Source organism: Chelonoidis abingdonii, chromosome 2 (genome assembly GCF_003597395.2).
Source record: "Chelonoidis abingdonii isolate Lonesome George chromosome 2, CheloAbing_2.0, whole genome shotgun sequence".
NCBI lineage: Eukaryota > Metazoa > Chordata > Testudines > Testudinidae > Chelonoidis > Chelonoidis abingdonii.
In genome coordinates this window covers 209,964,455-209,982,301 of record NC_133770.1, presented here as the reverse complement: position 1 = coordinate 209,982,301, position 17,847 = coordinate 209,964,455, and the positions used below count along the sequence as shown (strand labels likewise).

Here is a 17,847-nt window from a genome sequence, read left to right as displayed (position 1 = left end):
GACTGTGGCCAATGCCAGGTGCCCCAGAGGGAGTGAACCTAACAGGTAATGATCAAGTGATCTCTCTCCTGCCATCCATCTCCACCCTCTGACAAACAGAGTCTAGGGACACCATAAGAGATAAAGAAACTGCATAAAAGTTACTTCAGCTGACTCTTTAGGTTCCCTGGATGTATTGGCTGACCCAGGCTTTGCGTAAAACCCTAACATGCATAATTCTGTGGTGTGACAGCTACCAAGTAAACCCAGCAGGAGCTAACAGCTAGCCCATAGTCTTCCAAGGGAGATCAAACAATAGTAAAAACAATCCTCCACCCCAGCCTCACTCCACCCCTGCGGTCAGAAAAATCCCATTACACGCAATGCCATATCCAGCACTAAAATGACTTGGCTGACCCTTAGTGGGCTGGCTGCATTGGTGGCTGTGACTCCTCAATCTGCTGTCTGCTGTGGCATCAAGTGGATCTGGAGCCATTTGAACACACATTTGAGAGTTGTAACCAAAAAATAAGAAACTTTTTCTTTGTTTCTTATTTACAATATGAGCTTGGAAATTGGCAACATTTGCTACATCTTTCTCAGTTAATGAAGTGAGTACATTTTTGAGCTAAATTTTGGAAATCCTTTCTGGGTGTGCACCAGGATGTGGGGAGGAAGGAAGAGAACAAACATGGCTACTCTTGAAGCCTTATGTCCGCCTGAGTGGCTAAACTACACTGGAGTATATGGCCAGTGTGCCGGTACTGTTATGCTGGGTCTCATGCTTTCTCTTTTTTGGGGAAGGTTCAGGGTGCCATTGCTTGTCTCTGAACCGGTATTTTAATTATCCTACTAGTGTCCTTGAGGAGGGGAGTGGAGAGGGAGGGACCTGGGCCCGCCCTCTTCTCCAGGGACCCTGAGGTTTGTGGTGAACCACTTGAACTAGCGGTTCCTTTCCCTGGGTTACTTCCCTCTCCTGCTCTTCAGCTTGTGAAGGGCTTCTTGCCCTCCTTCTACACAAGCCAGGTGCCCCTTACCTAGGGTTTCTTTTGGATTTCTCAGCCCACCGCAGCACTCCTCCAAACTTTCCTTTTGTCTCTCTTCAAAACTCAACTCTTCTCTTCTCCAACTCCTTCAAACTGCTCTCTGCTCCAACCAAACCTTCCTGCTCCAACTCCCACACTGTCTGACTGAAGCAGGGGTTTTGATCACATGACTGACTGCTGGTGCTCTAATTGGCTACAGGTGCTCTAATTAATCTATAGCAAACCTTCCTCCCCTTGCAGGGGATAAGGCTCCCTGCTAACACTTTCCTGCTGCCCTCTGGCCATGCTGTATCACACCAGTGATGCCTGTCTAAGTTATGATGCCATTCAGTGCTCCCCCAGGAGCAGGGTAGCTCTGTGCCACCCAAGACCGGACAATGCCTAATCTGCATGATTGAGTATTATGTTTGCAGCTCACCTTTAGCCATCACTAGATATCAGGGATGCGTGAGGAGCTTATTCAAGGAAGACAAAAACTTGGAGAGAGAGAGAAATAAAAACAGTCAACTGAGGGGCACAAGACCATGCCTGTAAATCTTTATTTCGAGTATAAAGGGGAATGGAACATCTTGCCATCAGAATGATTATAGGGAGAGGGGTAGCTGGATTTAATCTACTCTATGTAGATACTGTATTTCTAATGGGCCTGTTGCTCTGTTATCTTGATGATGATAAGGAATCAGAAGCTTTTGAGGCTGACACATTTGTGCTAAAATGAAATTAATGCATAGCACATTTTCACTTTAGACATTTTCTGTAGTTAGTTATTTAGGGTGGGATTTTTAAAAGTGCTCCCCATCTTTCCTACCTAATAACTTATACAGTTCTTATTGCAGTGGAATCTGAGCTCTTCAGAATCATTAATAGATTTTATCCTCCCAACACTTCTGTGTTCGGTAGATATTATCCTCATTTTAGAGACAGGAAATTGAGGCACCAGGTATATGATGTGACTTGCCCAAGGTGACCTAGGAATTCTGTGGCAGAGCTGCATATTCATCCCAGATCTCCTGAGTTCAATTTCAGTACCTATCTGCCAGCTAGATCATCCTAACTTTCAGGGTATGTCTATGCTGGAGCTAGGAGTGAAATTTCCAGCTTGAGGAGACATAGCTGCACTATCTCCAGTTGAGCTAGCATGCTAAAAATAGATATGTACCTGTGGTCTTGGATGGGATCGTACTCAGGGCGGCTAGCCCATTCCACCACTTGCACTGCCATAGCTATGAGTCTATATTTAGCAAAATAGCTCAATCACAAAAAGCACAGGTATGTCTCTTTGAGCTGAGAATTGCACTTTTCAGCTCCAGTGTAAACGTATCCTAACTCTGCCTAACTCTAGTCCCATTCAAGTCAAGGGAAATTTTATCATTGACCATTGAGAGCAGAGTTAGACAAATGCTGAGGGCTTTTAAAATTCCAGCTTTATTGTTTTACTCTCTGTTTTTAGGAACCCCCTCTTAGAAGTCTGACATTTCTACCCATTGTTTTCATGTTTTTATTTGGCAATATTACTTTTTCTCCTATGTTGAAGAGAGCTGAACCTGGCACCTGTGTTTCTGGTTGTTCATCAACAACTTCAGCTTATTGAGACAAATTCTGCCAATGTGATCCCTCTGTAGTCAGACATCACTTCAGTAGGCTTTTACAGGTATAAATGGGTGTGAAAAAAGGCCAATTGTGTGTAAGATCCAATACATCTGTGTCTGGGCACAGTATCATCAGATGTTGTCAGCACAGAGCTAGAAGTAATACAGGACTTGTTAGCTAACTGCTGCAGAGACAGCCTAGGCAGTGGGACACATTGTTTACTGTGGATATTGCTAAGATTAGCTATTCATGTGTTTGTTTTTTAAATAAGAGGATCATAGAAGTGAAAGGTAGAAGAGATCGATTACGTCTATTTGTCACTCCCAGTTCCCAGTGCAGCATTGTTCCCTGAAGGATTTTTCCTACAGTTTTAAATTACTCAAGGTATGGGGTTTCCACCATTCCCTTGGTGGAAGACTGTTTCATAGTCTTTAGGCATCACTGTTGGGCAACTTACCCTGAGATTCAGCATGAATTTCCAGTTGCTCAGACAGGTATTTCGAACTGGACATATTTCCCAGGAATAACCGTTTTAAAGTGTTGTTGTCTTCTTTCGCAGAAGGGGCACTTTCCCCAACAGATAGGCCTCCTGTGTGTATTCAGAGTAATTGCTTTTTGCTTTAGAGACAAAAAATGAGTTTTTACTTTTTACTCCTGTTTGCCTGCAGATCCAAGGGAGAAGTGGCTGAATCGATTCTGGTTCACACTTCATAGAAAGAGTTGTTAATGAAGCTCCAGTTTTAGGACCAAATTCATCTCTTCCTTACATGTATACAAACCCAACAGAACACAGTGGGCCAGATCCTCTGGTCCAGCTAAGCTGTCTTCAACACAAACTGAAGGAGAGCGGGGGGAGGTAGTGTTAGGTAACTTTTAGTGGGGCAGACTGAAAGTAAGACCTGCGTCCTAGTTTAAAGGCTGCTCAAGAGATCACTCCAAATGCCAGAGATTACTGAGGCCTGGGGATGCCCGAGCTACACCCTTTTGTTCTGCTGCTTTCACCTTCACTGGGAGCCATGAATAAGAGTGGGATAAGAGTCGCTGTGTGCTACCTGAAGATTACTCTGTACAGAGGGACTCCCAGGGGACAAATCCACTGGGTTTAGGGCTGCTTTGCACTGATGGAACCATGCAAAGCAGCCCAAGCATAGCTGAGGACCGGCCCATTATGCTTCCACAGATATTGTGATGAAGTCAGAATTAGGCCCTGATTATCTTTATTGCTGGTGATATGCACAAGTCAGAAAGAGCCAGTGTGACTCTCAGATCCCAGGTTGGGTTTGCAGAAATGGCATTTAGGAAAATTACCTTTTTATTGGTAAACCAAACAGACTGGATCTGGAAACTGTTAACATTAAAAACAAGGAGTCCTCACAGTGCCATTATTTTCATTACTTTTCCTGAGCAAAACTGCATCTTACGGTTAGTGCTACTTTGGGTGTGAAAACATTAACAGTACCGCTTTATAAGTACATTCTTTGTCTAGCACGAGTTTTACCTGGGAAATGAGAATAACTAACAGCTTCTCATTTGACTGGCAGCTGGAAGGGAAGAATGAAAAAGCCCAGGGGGAAACTGTCCTGACCACTGATTCAAAGGGAGCTTTTAAGAGGGAGAGAGAGGAGCACAAGAAATTGCTGGCTGACAGTCACAGCTTGGTGATGGACCTACGATGGCAACTTCAGCACAGTGAGAGGAATTGGAACAGGGAAAAGATGGAGCTTCAGGATAGATTGGACCGAGACCGGCGAGAGTGGGAGCGACAAAAGAAGGAATTGCTGAGGAGGATAGAACAGGTAAGAGGGCATTGGCGGATCAGGTGACTAGCTGAATATGCTAATTGATACATATTATCCAAATTCAGATCACGGTCAAGAAACTTTATTAAGAAACTGCACAGGAATAAGTTGATTTTTTTGCCACATTGGTGTTTCTCATAATATGAAATGATAAAAATACAGTGGGGGGACGGAGAGAGGGACGGGAAGGGAAACACAGTATCTTGCGTGGATTATTAGCATCTGAGAAAGCAGCTCCAAGTTAATGGTCATTTCCTTCATCATTCCATTTACCAAACACATGCACAATCACATTGATTGTCTCCATCTGAAATCTTTTATGCATCTTTTTTTCTTGCTGAGAATCTAAATCGGACAGTTAGGGTTAGTCAAGGGGGTTGCCATTTGTCCAGTTTTCAGCTTGTGTGTCCAGGTGCCACTTGACGAGCCCTGATGTCTGGCTTTTGTGATCTGGGGAGGAAGGGGCAGAGCAGGTGCATGGTCTGGGGGTACAGTAACCAGCCATTAGAAAGGTGGCAACCGTATGTTAGTCAAGGTTTGGCAGATCTTTTCCTGCCCAGAAAATCTGACCATCCATAAATTCACCACCAAAGATGCAGCAGCTATAACAGTTCAGTCTCGATTTGAATTATTCTCTCTAGTAAAGTAATGCACGTGATGATGCTGAAGAAGCCAGTCTGATAACAGCTAAGGAGCTACACGAAGGCCAAATATTCAAATGCTACTTCTGATACTGCTTATACACAGTTTTTGCCCATCCCATTTCTGTTGCACATTTGGCAATTGGCATCTAACTACTCAGTTTTCATGCCCAAATGCTCAGGAGACTCACTGATTTGAACAGTTGACATCAAGTAGAGACAATGGCATTATTATTTGTCTGGAAAAGACACACAGACAGACTCACACTTGCAAGTTGAATAGGAAAAAGGTAAAACACAGTTTTTGGTTGACCGTTGTTACAATCAAAATTATGCATCAGAAGAACAGAAAACGATTGAAATTCTGCTTTTGCATTTTACTGGTTACTTTCTGTCCATGGGACATAGAAAGCTGCATTGCACCAGATTAGTGTGTGCTCTTTAAGCGGCAGTTACGCTTAGGTGATATACAAATTAGCTTTTCATGTTATATTGGTGAAAGTCTGGTGTTCTTCATAACCAGTTTATGAAAGAGGTACATTTTCTGTATTGCACTCTCCCACCTTAGGTGCTTCAGTGAGGAGTTAAAGATGACCCACTAGGCAATACATATTGTGGGTTAAAGAGTACTCCTAATTTATTCCAGGGTGTTTGAATGCGGAGAATTCAGGAAAAATCCAACACTATTGATAATTCTTGAAACCATCACTACATGTGGGAGAAGACAGGGCTTGCAAATGGGGCTATCTGGGCAAGAAGAAAGGAGGGCAGACATAAAGAGCTGTGCGGACAGAGGAAAAAAATTGAAACTGATTCAACCTCTCTCTCTTCATTTATAATAATAATAAATAACATTCTGAATTTCTTTATCATCTTGTAGCCTAGGATCTTTGAAAGTGCTTTGCAAACATTAATTAATTAGGCTGCACAACACTCTGTAATTTAGGTAAATATTATAATGTCTGTTTTTCAGACGTGGCAACTAAGGCACAGGACCTACTACTGCTGTGGCAGAATTGCTAATAGAAACCCTTTAACTCCCAGTTTTGTGGGATGATTTAACAGCTTAATCTTTCTCTGGCTTGACTGGACTGATGCTCTCCCATGGTGTCTAGAATGGCATTCACCTCTGATCTCCTCCCAAGGTTCCCAAACAAAATTGGAAGTTCATAGCTGTAAGAAAGTTACCTTGTGGTGTTAAAGGGACATGGGTGCAAACATTTGTTTACAGATGCTTCAGTACCTGTTTGGGTGTTTAGCTTGCTGTCCCTGTGAAGTTCGTTTTGTTTTGTTTTGTCCGCAATATCGCCCTTGTGTCTTTTCAATACTCTGGGGGAATTTAACATGATTAGAAGCTGAAAATTAGGGGGAAAATTATTTTTAATGTTTCCTAGCCTTTAATTTTCTTTAAACCAGATGGAATCTATCTGTATCATCTTGAGTAGACTACTTACTACCTCTCAACTCACCCTGGAACTGGTTCTTTTTGTTCTTGTTCAGAAACCGAGTGATAATTCGTTGTATATGTTGTACAATAAAGTGTTTGTTTGCAGTATCACTGATAGATTCCAGTTTCAGTCTCAAATCACTACAGAGGAACAGTAATATATTCTTCATTACTGTATAGAAAGAGTGTCAGTTTTCCAACCAGTGCTCTGGATTTGTGTTCTCAAATCCTTTCAATTATTAATTCTTAAAACTTGGGCATTTTCCAGACAGCCATAAATGCATAAGTGAATACTTAAGTAGATCTATATACAACACGTAGCCAGCCTCCAAAGAATTAACTGAGTTTGTATGCATAATTTCTAGACTTCCATTTTTAAAATGTGTCCTGGAATGGTAGCCTGGATTCAGTTTCTTGACAGATTTTCCTATATTGTGCATTATTACAGCAATGCTTTAAATGCATCTGCGTAAGAAATGTAGGCCTAATCCAAAATCCACTATAGTAAATGGAAAGTCCTTGTAGCATTTTCATTTACTCTAACACCAATATTTGTGAAATTACTTGAGCAGTCACATGAACTATATGTTTTAGATCTGTGTGATTTGCTAAGGAAACTGTATAAATTGCTCTCAGATCTGCTTGGACATGAAGTTTGTCTTTCACCCAAAAGAGGAGATTAAAAATTCCCCTCCTTTTTCTCAACTGTAATGACATAGAGCTGATCTTCATGAAATATGTTGTCAAGTTTCTGTGTATGTTTCTGACATACAGCTCTGAACATCCAAAAATAAAATCAACCTATTTCCAAAAGACCGAGCAGTCAAAAATAGCATTTTGAAAATATGGCTATCTGCCCATATAAATTCACAAAGCCATCTATGTTTATGAGCAAGCATTTCCCTGTAGGACAGGAAACTACCAGAGATTTGCAGGCTTTTAGTTCAATACCCTTTCAGCTCTTAATCATGTTCTGCTTTATATGGAAGCAATTAGCATATCTCTAAACCTTTTCTTTACATTATTTTGCTCTATACACTCATTGCATGAAGAAAATACAACAGAATGTATGTTTGAAAATAGAATCTAGAAGATAACAAAATCATATTTGCCAAGTTTCATACTCATGCTTTCTGCTTATCTGACTTCATAGTTCCTACATAATACATGAGAGAGATACATACAAATGATGAAATATTTTGTTTTTAATAGTTTATGGGAATTTTACTCAGACATAAAAAGCTTGGTGACCTAATTCTTTTCACAGCTTTTAAATATTCGCTCTTCAACTTCATTGTCACTGTATTACCCTTTGGGACGTCATCCTATATTATAATATCAAGCTTCATTTTGCCCTGATCACACCACCTAGCATTTAAAATTCTTAAATTAATTACGTTCAAAGTTGTTTTTCTTTGTAGGTCTAAAAATGAACATTTCATCCCTCTTCTCCCAGTGTGCATGTGTATATACATACCAACATTTCAACTGTTGCCAACATTTCAAAAAAGTGACTAATGATTGGTTTGGTGCCAAAAGTTTTGGGTACTCTGAGCAACCTTAAAGTGGAATGATTTTTAGATGTTGAGGTTTTAGCACTTGCTGAAAATCAGGCCCTTTTAAAGTATCTCAAGTTGGACACCCAAAATCACTAGTCACTTTTGAAAATTTAGACTAATATTTCTAATTTCCACAGAACCATAGAAATATAGGACTGGAAGGAAGTTCAAGAGGTCATCTAGTCCCATGTTTCTCAATTACCAGTCCGTGGACTGGCGCCAGTCCCTGAAATCTCCCTGCCACAGTTTAGGAAAGCAGCAAGCCAGTGCCTGGTATCAACAAGGTTTAGAAACACTGATCTAGTCCATCCCCCCTGCCGAGTCAGTATTAAGTATAACTAAACCATCCCTGACTGGTGCTTGTCTAACCTGTTCTTAAAACCTCCAATGATGAAGATTCTATAGCCTCTATTGGAAGCCTACTCCAGTGCTTAACTATATCGTACAGTCTGAAAGTTTTTTCTAATATCAAACTTGAATCTCCCTTGCTGCAAACTAAGCTGGTTACTTTTCTCTGTCCTCAGTGACATGGAGAACAGTTGATCACAATCCTCTTTATGAAAATCTTGTATATATTTGAAGACTCTTATGTCCTCCTTCAGCCTTCTCTTCTCAAGACTAAACACGACCAGTGCTTTTACCCTCTCCTCATAGGCCATGTTTTCCAAAGCTCTTATCATTTTTGTTGCTCTCTTCTGGACTCACTCCAGTTTGTTCATATCTTGCTTAAACTATGGTGCCCAAAATTGTACAAAGTACTTCAGCTGAGACCTCACCAGTGCTGAATAGAGCCCAACAACTACTCTGTATCTTATATCTGATACTACTGTTAATACACCCCAGAATGGCATTTGGCGTTTTTTCAGCTGCACTGTGTTGTTGACTGATATTCAATTTGTACTCTACTGTACCCCCCTAGATCCTTTTCTACTGTACTGAGTACTGCTCCCTAGCCAGTTATTCCCCATTTTACAGTTGTGCGTTTGATTTTTCCTTCCGAAGTGTAATACTTTGCACTTGTCTTTACTGAATGTCATCTTATCATTTATCTTCATTTCAGTTGTTTAACATTTATAGGCTAATCCAGTAAACCATATTGATTTGTCGTACAGCTCCAAAGACAAGTAGTATTAGAAAGGCATATGAAAATCATGTAGGGTTTGCAACTGGACATGTGTACAAGGAAAAGGAAAAAATATATAATAACTGTTTCTCCTTACAGTTGAATCCCTACGTTAGTTACTATAAATGAAGTTGTTAGAGATGTCCTATAAAATTACCCAAATCCCGAAATTTTATTCAATTTTTATTCAGTTTTTACTCAATGGTATTGGTCCATTACTAGATGGAAATGACATAATTATCAATGTAAATGCAAAAAAGGTAGAAGTGTTCAATAAATATTTCTGTTCTGTATTTGGGGAAAAAACAGATGATGTCATATATATGCTGATGATAACACTTTCCATTCCACTACTATCTAAGGAGGATGTTAAATGGCAGCTACTAAAGTCAGACATTTTTAAATCAGCACGTCCAGAGAACTTGCATCCAAGAGTTTTAAAAGAGATGGCTGAGGAGGTCACTGGATCATGAATGTTGATTTTCAATAGGTTGTGGAACACCAGGGAAGTTTCAGAAGACTGGAAGAAAGCTAATTTTTTGCCAGTATTTAAAAAGGATAAATGAGATGACCTGAGTAATGATAAGACAGCCAGTCTGACATCAGTCCTTGGCAAGATAATAGAGTAGACTCAAATAATAAAGAATTAAAAGAAAATAATATAATTAATGCCAATCAGCATGGATTAATGGAAAATAGATCCTGTCAGACTAACCTGATATATATATATTTTTTGATGAGATAAGTTTGGTTGATAAAGGGAATTGTCTTGATGTAATATACTTAGAGTTCTGTAAGGCATTTGATTTGATACCACCCAAAATTTTGATTTAAAAAACTAGATTTGGTTTAAATTTTAAAAGTAGATTCAAAAAATTAACATGGCACAGCTGAATAGATTAAAAAACTGTCTTAACTGTTAGCTCTCAGAATGTAATTGCAAACAGGGAATCATCATTGAGTGGATGTGTTTCTAGCGGGGTCCCTATGATATTTAACATTTTTATCAATGACCTGGAAGAAAACATAAAATCAGCATTGATAAAGTTTGCAGATGACACAAAAATCGGAGGAGTGTCAAATAAAGAGGATAGGTCATTGATTCAGAGCAACTGGGATTCCTTGGTAAGCTGGGTGCAAGCAAACAGTATGTGTTTTAATATGGCTAACTATAAATGTATACATCCAGGAAGAAAGAATGTAGACCATACTTTGAGGATGAGGGACTCTATCCTGGGAAATTGTGACTCTGAAAAAGATTTGGGGGTCATGATGGATAATCAGCTGAACACAAGATTCCAGTGTGGTACTATGGCCGAAGGGCTTTTGTGATCCTTGGATGCATAAACAAGGAAATCTTGAGTAGAAGTAAAGAAGATATTTTACCCCTATATTTGGCATTGGCATGACTGCTGCTAGAATACTATGTCCAGTTCTGGTGTTCATAGTTCAAGAAGGATGTTGATAAGTTAGAGAGGTTTCAGAGAAGAGGTACAAGAATGATTAAAGGAAGGATTAGAAAACATACCTCCTAGTGATAGATTCAAGGAGCTCAATATGCTTAGTTTAACAAAGAGAAGGTGGTGATTTGATTGTAGTCAATAAGTATCTTCATGGGTGTAGTGATGCCTCGGTCTTCAGTGGGGAGGGAGGCCACTCTGCCTCATTTTATTGGGTAGTAGCCCTCAGGTTGAGGTCGCATTGGCGGGCCGAGCCGTAAATAGTCTATAGTTCTGGGCCCACCTAACAATCAATAACGGTCTGGTGCCCTTTTCTCCACCTTGGGCAGGGCAGCACACTGAGCAGCCCCTCAGCTGGGGCTGACAGTAATTAGCAGTCTGGAGCCCTAGCCCTTTGGGTGGGGCCCAGCGGGGAGCAGGCTGTAGCCTAAGCCTCCTGGCCAAGGCAGCCAGCAAATACACAGTCTAGAGCCCTGGTCCCTGGCGGGGCAGAGCAGAGAGCAGGCTTTAGCCTCAGTATGTGGCCTAAGGCAGTTAGGAAATACACACATCTTGCGGTTCCGGTAGGGCTGAGCACCCACACAGTCTAGGGGCTCCAGAACGATGAGCACCTGGGAATCTAGCGTCCTAGCTCAATGGAAGGTAGGTCCACACAGGCCTCCTGGCCTATGGCTGGGAGTCGGCCATCCCTGGGGTGGGGTGGCAGGGGGACGCGGACCCGCCCAACTCCACCATGTCCCAACCCAGGACCCTATCAGTAGTGGAGTGGTCCACCCCCTGAGTCAGTGGGGATCCAGCCACAAAACGCCGACATAGAGGCAGTCAGCCACAGAGACAAACAGTTGTCGGCTGCCCCTGGGCTACTTCCTACCTCCCCAGGGTTTGATATCTCTGAAATCCACAGGTCCTCAGGTTCGTCTGGGTACACAGTGGACGGTAGTCCTGGCAACTCCCCATCTAGGTCCGTCTCCTCCAGGGTCAGGGTGCTTCAGAGCACAGATTCAGCTCCCAGGTGCCAGCAGAGCTGAGGCATTTGTCTCCTTTGCTGGCTCCCACTCAACTGAGCTGCAGAGCCCTGCCTTTATATTTCCTGTCCCGCCCTAGTACTTATGGTGAGGGGGCAGGGTGGGTTTAGCCCTGTCCTCCAGGGGAGTGTAGTGATTCCTCACACTCCAGTCCAGGGGGAGGCCACTTTGCCTCACTACAATGGAGAACAAATAGTTAATAATGAGCTTGTGATGGGCTTTGTTCGTGGGGAGCACTGCCTAGTGGTCAGGGCTTAGGCCCTTCAAACTGGAGGGTGCAGGAGTTGGTAGGAAAGCCTGGGCCCTCCCACTCCACTAAGCTCCGGCCCAGGGCCCTGTGAGGGCTATCAGTGATCTGACTGCAGGGGTGCATTAAGGGTGTCCTCCCTGGGCCACTTCCTACCCCAGCCCTCCCAAGATTGTTCAAAGTTCGCCGTCTGTGGAGTAGGTTTGCAGGCAGTCCGCTCACTGCCTGCATCTCCTTGTGGCCATGTGTGGTGTGGTGGCTCCCTTTTTCTCAGGGCAGCAGTTGCCTCTTCTTGTGGCTTGACCCTCAGCCAGGTTAGTTCCAAGTCTCTCCCCTACTGTGGTAGTCCATAAACAAAAGAAGGGGAATTAGTGCAAACAAACTGTGTCCATATGGGTTGGGGGGGATGCCTCCCTCTCAGGATGCATCTAAAGCAGGTCCTCCCTTCCCTCACAGGAGACCTTTGAGCAGTTGTTTTAGGGAGATCCTGCTTTCCCACAGCTCTGCTCTCAGGAGCTGCAAGGTGCAGATCTGCTCTCTTTCTTGCTCTGCCCCCAAGTGAGCTGTTCTGCATCCCTTTACCTCCTCCTCGTCCTCCAGTCTGTGCATCTCTTGTAGTTGTGGTGGGACTGACTGAGCCAAGACTAGCTCCTTAACTCTTTATTGCCCAGTGAGGGGTTTGTATATCCCATCATAGGGCTCTTCAGTCTAGCAAGTATAACGCAATATTCAGACTAGAAATAAGGGCATACATTAATAAGTGAGAGTAATTAATCATTGGAACAGTTTATCAAGTGTAATGGTAGATTCTCCATTACTGGCAATTTTTAAATCTAGATTGAATGTGTTTCTAAAAGTTATGCTCTAGGAATTATACTGGGAAAGGCCTACAGCTTGTGCTATACAGAAGGTCAGACTGGACAGTCACAGTGGTTCCTTCTGGTCTTGAAAATTATGAATAAGCAGAACTCCCTCTATTTCTATGAGAGTTTTGCCCAAGTAAAAATTAAGAACCTTAGGATCTGATACAGAAAGATTTTTTGACATGACAGGCGCTGTATGGAATTTCGGTATTTGTCATCTCAAATTCACTCACTGAGCTCCAAAATTTCTTTTTTATTCACATGTGCATTGAAAACTTTTTAATCTTGAAGTCCTCCATTGAATATTACATACCCAGTACTCTGTTCCTACCTGATGAATTCCACCTGTAGCTTATTGCCTGATGGACTTCCTAAAGAGCCTTCTTATCCAAACCTTTTCAGGCAGTTTTAGCAGCAAATATGAGTTACTAGTGACATTCCTGCTGGCATTTCTTGTTTCTAGAAATATCATTTTTAGTCATGTTACAGTTACAACTGCAATTAAAGTCGCCTATGCTATTCATTTTTGAAAATGTCATTAATTCATCCATATTTGTGGCTCCACCCATTCCCCGTCCATTTTTGAGAAGTACAGAACTAGTCATTGTAATGGTTCTCATGCAAATATGCACCTTCTCTGAAGATGCCTTGCATGCCTAATTCCTTAACTAGCTTTCTGACAATCCTGTAGTATGCTCACCTTGTGGTTTTTAGCCATGCAGTAGCTCCACTTAGTTTTGAAAATCTAACTCTAATCCTTTTTTAAAAGGAATTTTCACCGTTTAGATCTAGAGTGTAGACTAGAGATTGCTAAAAAGGGGCAGCCCTTATATTATTGAGTCAGAAGACAATCATGATTATTTTGATGGAACTCCAGAACACTCCTGGAGCTTATAATTACATTTCTTTGGGATATGGTAGTGAGAGAAATTTAAATGCAGGGGTAACTGTGTGATATTTAAGGGCCTGTGTTATGCAGGAGATCAGATTAGATGTTCTACTGATCCCTTTTGGCCTTACACTTCATGAACGTATGATATTAACTGCAGACTTTGCCCTGGTCCACACTACAAATTTATGTCAGTATAACTGCATTGCTCAGGGGTGTGGAAAATGCCCGGTGTAGACAGCGCTAAGTTAATGGGAGGATTTCTCCTATCAACATAGTTACTGCCTCTCAGGGAGGTGGAATACATATGATGATGGGAGAAGCTCTTCTCTTGGTGTAGGCAGCATCTTCACTAAGCGTTACAGTGACGCAGCTACAACTGCAGTGCTGTCAGTGTAGAGAAGCCCTTTGCCTTGCTTTTTTTAAAATTCAGATTTCAAATAGTGCTCAAAAAGAGCATTTAAAAACACAAAGGACAAGATTTCAGAATCTTGAGAACAGCTCCCTATTTGGAGATGAACACATACTGTAGTGCTAGTTTCGTCAGAGCCAAGCGGTGATACGCCGAGGTCCGAACTGAAGGTACATCCACACTTCAAATTGGAGGTATAATTTCCAGCTTGAGAAGATGTACCCTAAAAATGTCAGGGTAGCCATGGTGATGTGGGCAGCAGGAGAGGCTAACCACCTCAAATATGTTCCTACTGACTCAGGTGGGATCACAGTCAGGACAGCTAACCACATGAGCCTCCAGGGCTACCCTGCTATTTTTAGCACACTAGTCCAATCAGAGCTAGTGCAGGTATGTCTACTTGAGCTGGGAATTATGTGTCCAGCTTGAAGTGTCAATGTACCCTAAGACTACTTTCGTCTGAATGCCATGTCTGGACTGCTTCCAAGGAAATTCCTGAGTTCCTTGGCTCCATGTCAGTCTTTGATTGCTGAAAACCTTTATTTTGTATCCTGTTCTATTTGTTCTGTTCCAAATACTATTATGGTAATGTAAAAAATATTTCTTTTGGTTTGATCCCTTTAATAATTTCTGAATTTTGGCAAATAATATAATTTTGACAATTAACCAGTTAAAATTATTAAGTTCTAAATATGTGGTTTGTGGAGAGCTAACTGCAAGCTGCAATGCAGAATCAAATATTGTTAAAAATGTACATGGGTTTGGTGCTTGATGTGGATTTTCCTCCACTTTTTCTCTGGTCCCTTGCATTCAAGTGTCCTCATGTGGTAAGACCCTGCATTTTCCCTATTGTAGAATCCCTCATTCTCTGCATTGTACACTCAGTGAATGGTATAAACCTGTTCACTTCTCTTGAATATTTTGGAAGTTGTCAAGTGAAATGAAACTTACCTGAGCTGCAAAGCCCACAATGAAGGGCCAAAGTCTTAGAAGGCCAAGTTCTACCGAAAAGACAGAAATGTTGAGCTACTGCAAATAATCCATGCTAAATTCAATTTAATTTGTTATTTTTTAGCTTCAAAAAGAAGTGAGCACACGAAAAGGAGACAGCATTCTTGCCGACCAGAAGGAAAGTAGCCTTCGTCCGTTTTCAATCCAGGGAAACCTTCATGTGCCTCATCCAATGGGGGCAAGGTCCTATTCTGATTCAGATGCCATACAGTTTGACGATCAGTCACTGTCGAAGCTGAAAGAAAGTGATAGGTGCACTGCCACAGAAAACCTCTTTCTCGATTCATTGTCTCTTGATTCTCCTGATGAATCTGATGAGCCTCGGCCTCAGAGATTGGAGCGGGAGAAGTTCTTGTCTTGCTTAACTGAAGTATGTTTGTTTTTTCCTATCATGTTTTCAATTATACTGTAATCAATATAGGTGTCATGCTATGTGAAGGGGGAAGCTTTATTAGACACTGCTTGCAGTAATTTAGTGGTGAGCTTGATTGAATTTTAATGTTGCCGCTTGTTATGAGCTGACTGGGTTGGTGTTGATCACTGGATATAATTGGAGGTTAGTTAGGCCAATCTAAAGAAACCAGAAGGCCCGTAAGAATTTCCTGATCCTTGGGCCAGGGGAATGAGTTGAAGAGTTAGAAATGGATCATTGTTTACTTTTGATTATGCAAGGAGTTACAAGGATTTAAAGCTCTTCCTGTTTTAAAAGGGGCAGGACCTCTATTTTGACAGGTGCTCAGGTCAAACAATTTCACTGTCAAAAACATCTTAAAGTGCCATTTAACATCAGTAAAACAGTAAGTGCTATCAAGAGGTAATGTTGATTGTTTAGAAAAGATATGAAGGAGTCATAAGTAACTGCTGATCTTTAAAAGTCCCTTGCTCTGATACCTCAGCATAACATCCAGGGAGTTCCAGAGTCTCATATCAAAGGGCAATGATGAGGGAAATGATCAGGACACAATGGGTGAAATCCAGGCCTCAGTGAAAATGGTAGCAAAAATCCAGTTGACTTCAGTAGACCCAGGATTTGACCCAAAGAGAGTACCTTATAGCAGGCCAGGGTAACATCCCATTAGCCTCCATGGTTTCCATCAGAAACAATACTTTCTAATTACTTTAGGCCAGTGGTTCCCAAACAGGGGTACGTGAACCCCTGGGGGTTTGCGAAATGTTACAGGGGGGTCTCAGGAAAAAATTCCCTAATGGTGGACAGAGCTGTCCCTAGGGATCCTAGGCAACACAGGGCTAGCAGCCTGTAGCCCCTGGGCTTCCAAGAGCTAAGCAGATCAAAGCAAGCATATTTATCACATTGAGGAGCTTTAAACTTCAAGACTCCTTATAAGAAATGGAAAGCAAAGTGGCTATTTTTTGCTGTTTTTAAAATTAACTAGGCAGCTAGGATTGTTTTTAAAATGATGGTGAAGAATAGGGTGACCAGATGTCCCGATAAAATCGGGACTGTCCTGATTTTTAGGCGTCCCAATCGATGTTTGGTCAAGATGCAATTTATCTCGCTATTTCGCACTCCAGGTTTTGTTTTTTTGTTTGTTTGTTTGGTTTGGTTCTGCTGGCAGGACTTCACTTTTTTTTTTACTTTTTTTTCCCCCTCTGCTGGCGAAGTCCAGGACTCTGGGTTTTTTTCTTTTTTCCTCTGTCTCTCTCTCTCTCTGCCGGCGGAACTCCGTTTTTTTTTGTTTGTTTTTTCTCTCTCTCTCTCTCTGCCGGCGGGACTCTGAGACTCTGGTTTTTTGGAGGGGCGAGGGTCTTTTTTTTCCCCTCTCTCTTCCGCCAGGATTCCTGGACTCCATTGTGATTTTTTTGTTTGTTTTTTGGGGGGGGGGGGGGTTTAGATAAAAAAGTGTTGTTTAATATTTGAGTTGTCGTGGGTTCTGTGAAGATATATGTCCTACAAGCATTAANGGGGGGGTCCTGCGCCGATGGAACTCCGCTTTTTTTTGCTCTGCCGGTGGGACTTCCCCCCCCTTCCCCACGCATACATGTTCCAATATTTTCTTCATCCCATCTGGTTACCCTAGTTTAAGCTTTGTTGTAACGTGTGTTGTTTACCTGGACTGCTCAAGACCTGAATGCTTGCATAGGAAGAACTCTTTGAGTTGGCTTCTTAAATACCTTCCTGCTGTTTCACGTCTGATACTCGTTGATGAAACATAGGAGCCTTGTCTTATAACAGGCTTATTCAAAGTGATACAAGCTACGAAAGTGAGATCTTGGAAGAGTGTTGCCGTTTTCATAATGTAATAAAAATGATAATTAATAATAAATAGTGTGTAATAAACATGTCATAAAACCAAAATTTATATTTCCAAGATCACTGCTTTTATAATTTATACTCCAGTAAAGGAGAAAATCCCAGGAAATATTCGTTTTTAGGAGGGGGGGTCATGAGACTTGACATTTTAATGAAAGGGGTTCACAGGTTGTTAAAGTTTGGAACCACTGCTTTAGGCTGAGACAAACCTGCATGCAGAACTACATACACCTCTACCCCAATATAATGCGACCCGATATAACACAAATTTGGATATAACACGGTAAAGCAGCGCTCCGGAGGGGGCAGAGCTGCACAGTCCAATGGATCAAAGCAAGTTCAATATAACATGGTTTCACCTATAACGCGGTAAGATTTTTTGGCTCCGGAGGACAGCGTTATATCAGGGTAGAGGTGTATTATATTGGTGATCTCTGGGAAACTGTACAGTTAGGTGCCACAACTGTACAGTTTACTATCTCAT

At 41.8% G+C, this 17,847-nt stretch overlaps 1 protein-coding gene across 5 annotated transcripts in view; it reads left to right on the top strand.

Moving 5' to 3' along the window:
- MTCL1 (microtubule crosslinking factor 1) overlaps nucleotides 1–17,847 on the top strand; it is a 189,639-nt gene that overhangs the window by 157,262 nt on the left and 14,530 nt on the right. For all 5 annotated transcript variants that reach the window (XM_032777094.2, XM_032777091.2, XM_032777095.2 and 2 more), the window contains 2 exons: nucleotides 4,157–4,411; nucleotides 15,156–15,461. In XM_032777094.2, the coding sequence (XP_032632985.1) occupies nucleotides 4,157–4,411; nucleotides 15,156–15,461 (561 nt within the window). The remainder of the gene's footprint in view (nucleotides 1–4,156; nucleotides 4,412–15,155; nucleotides 15,462–17,847) is intronic.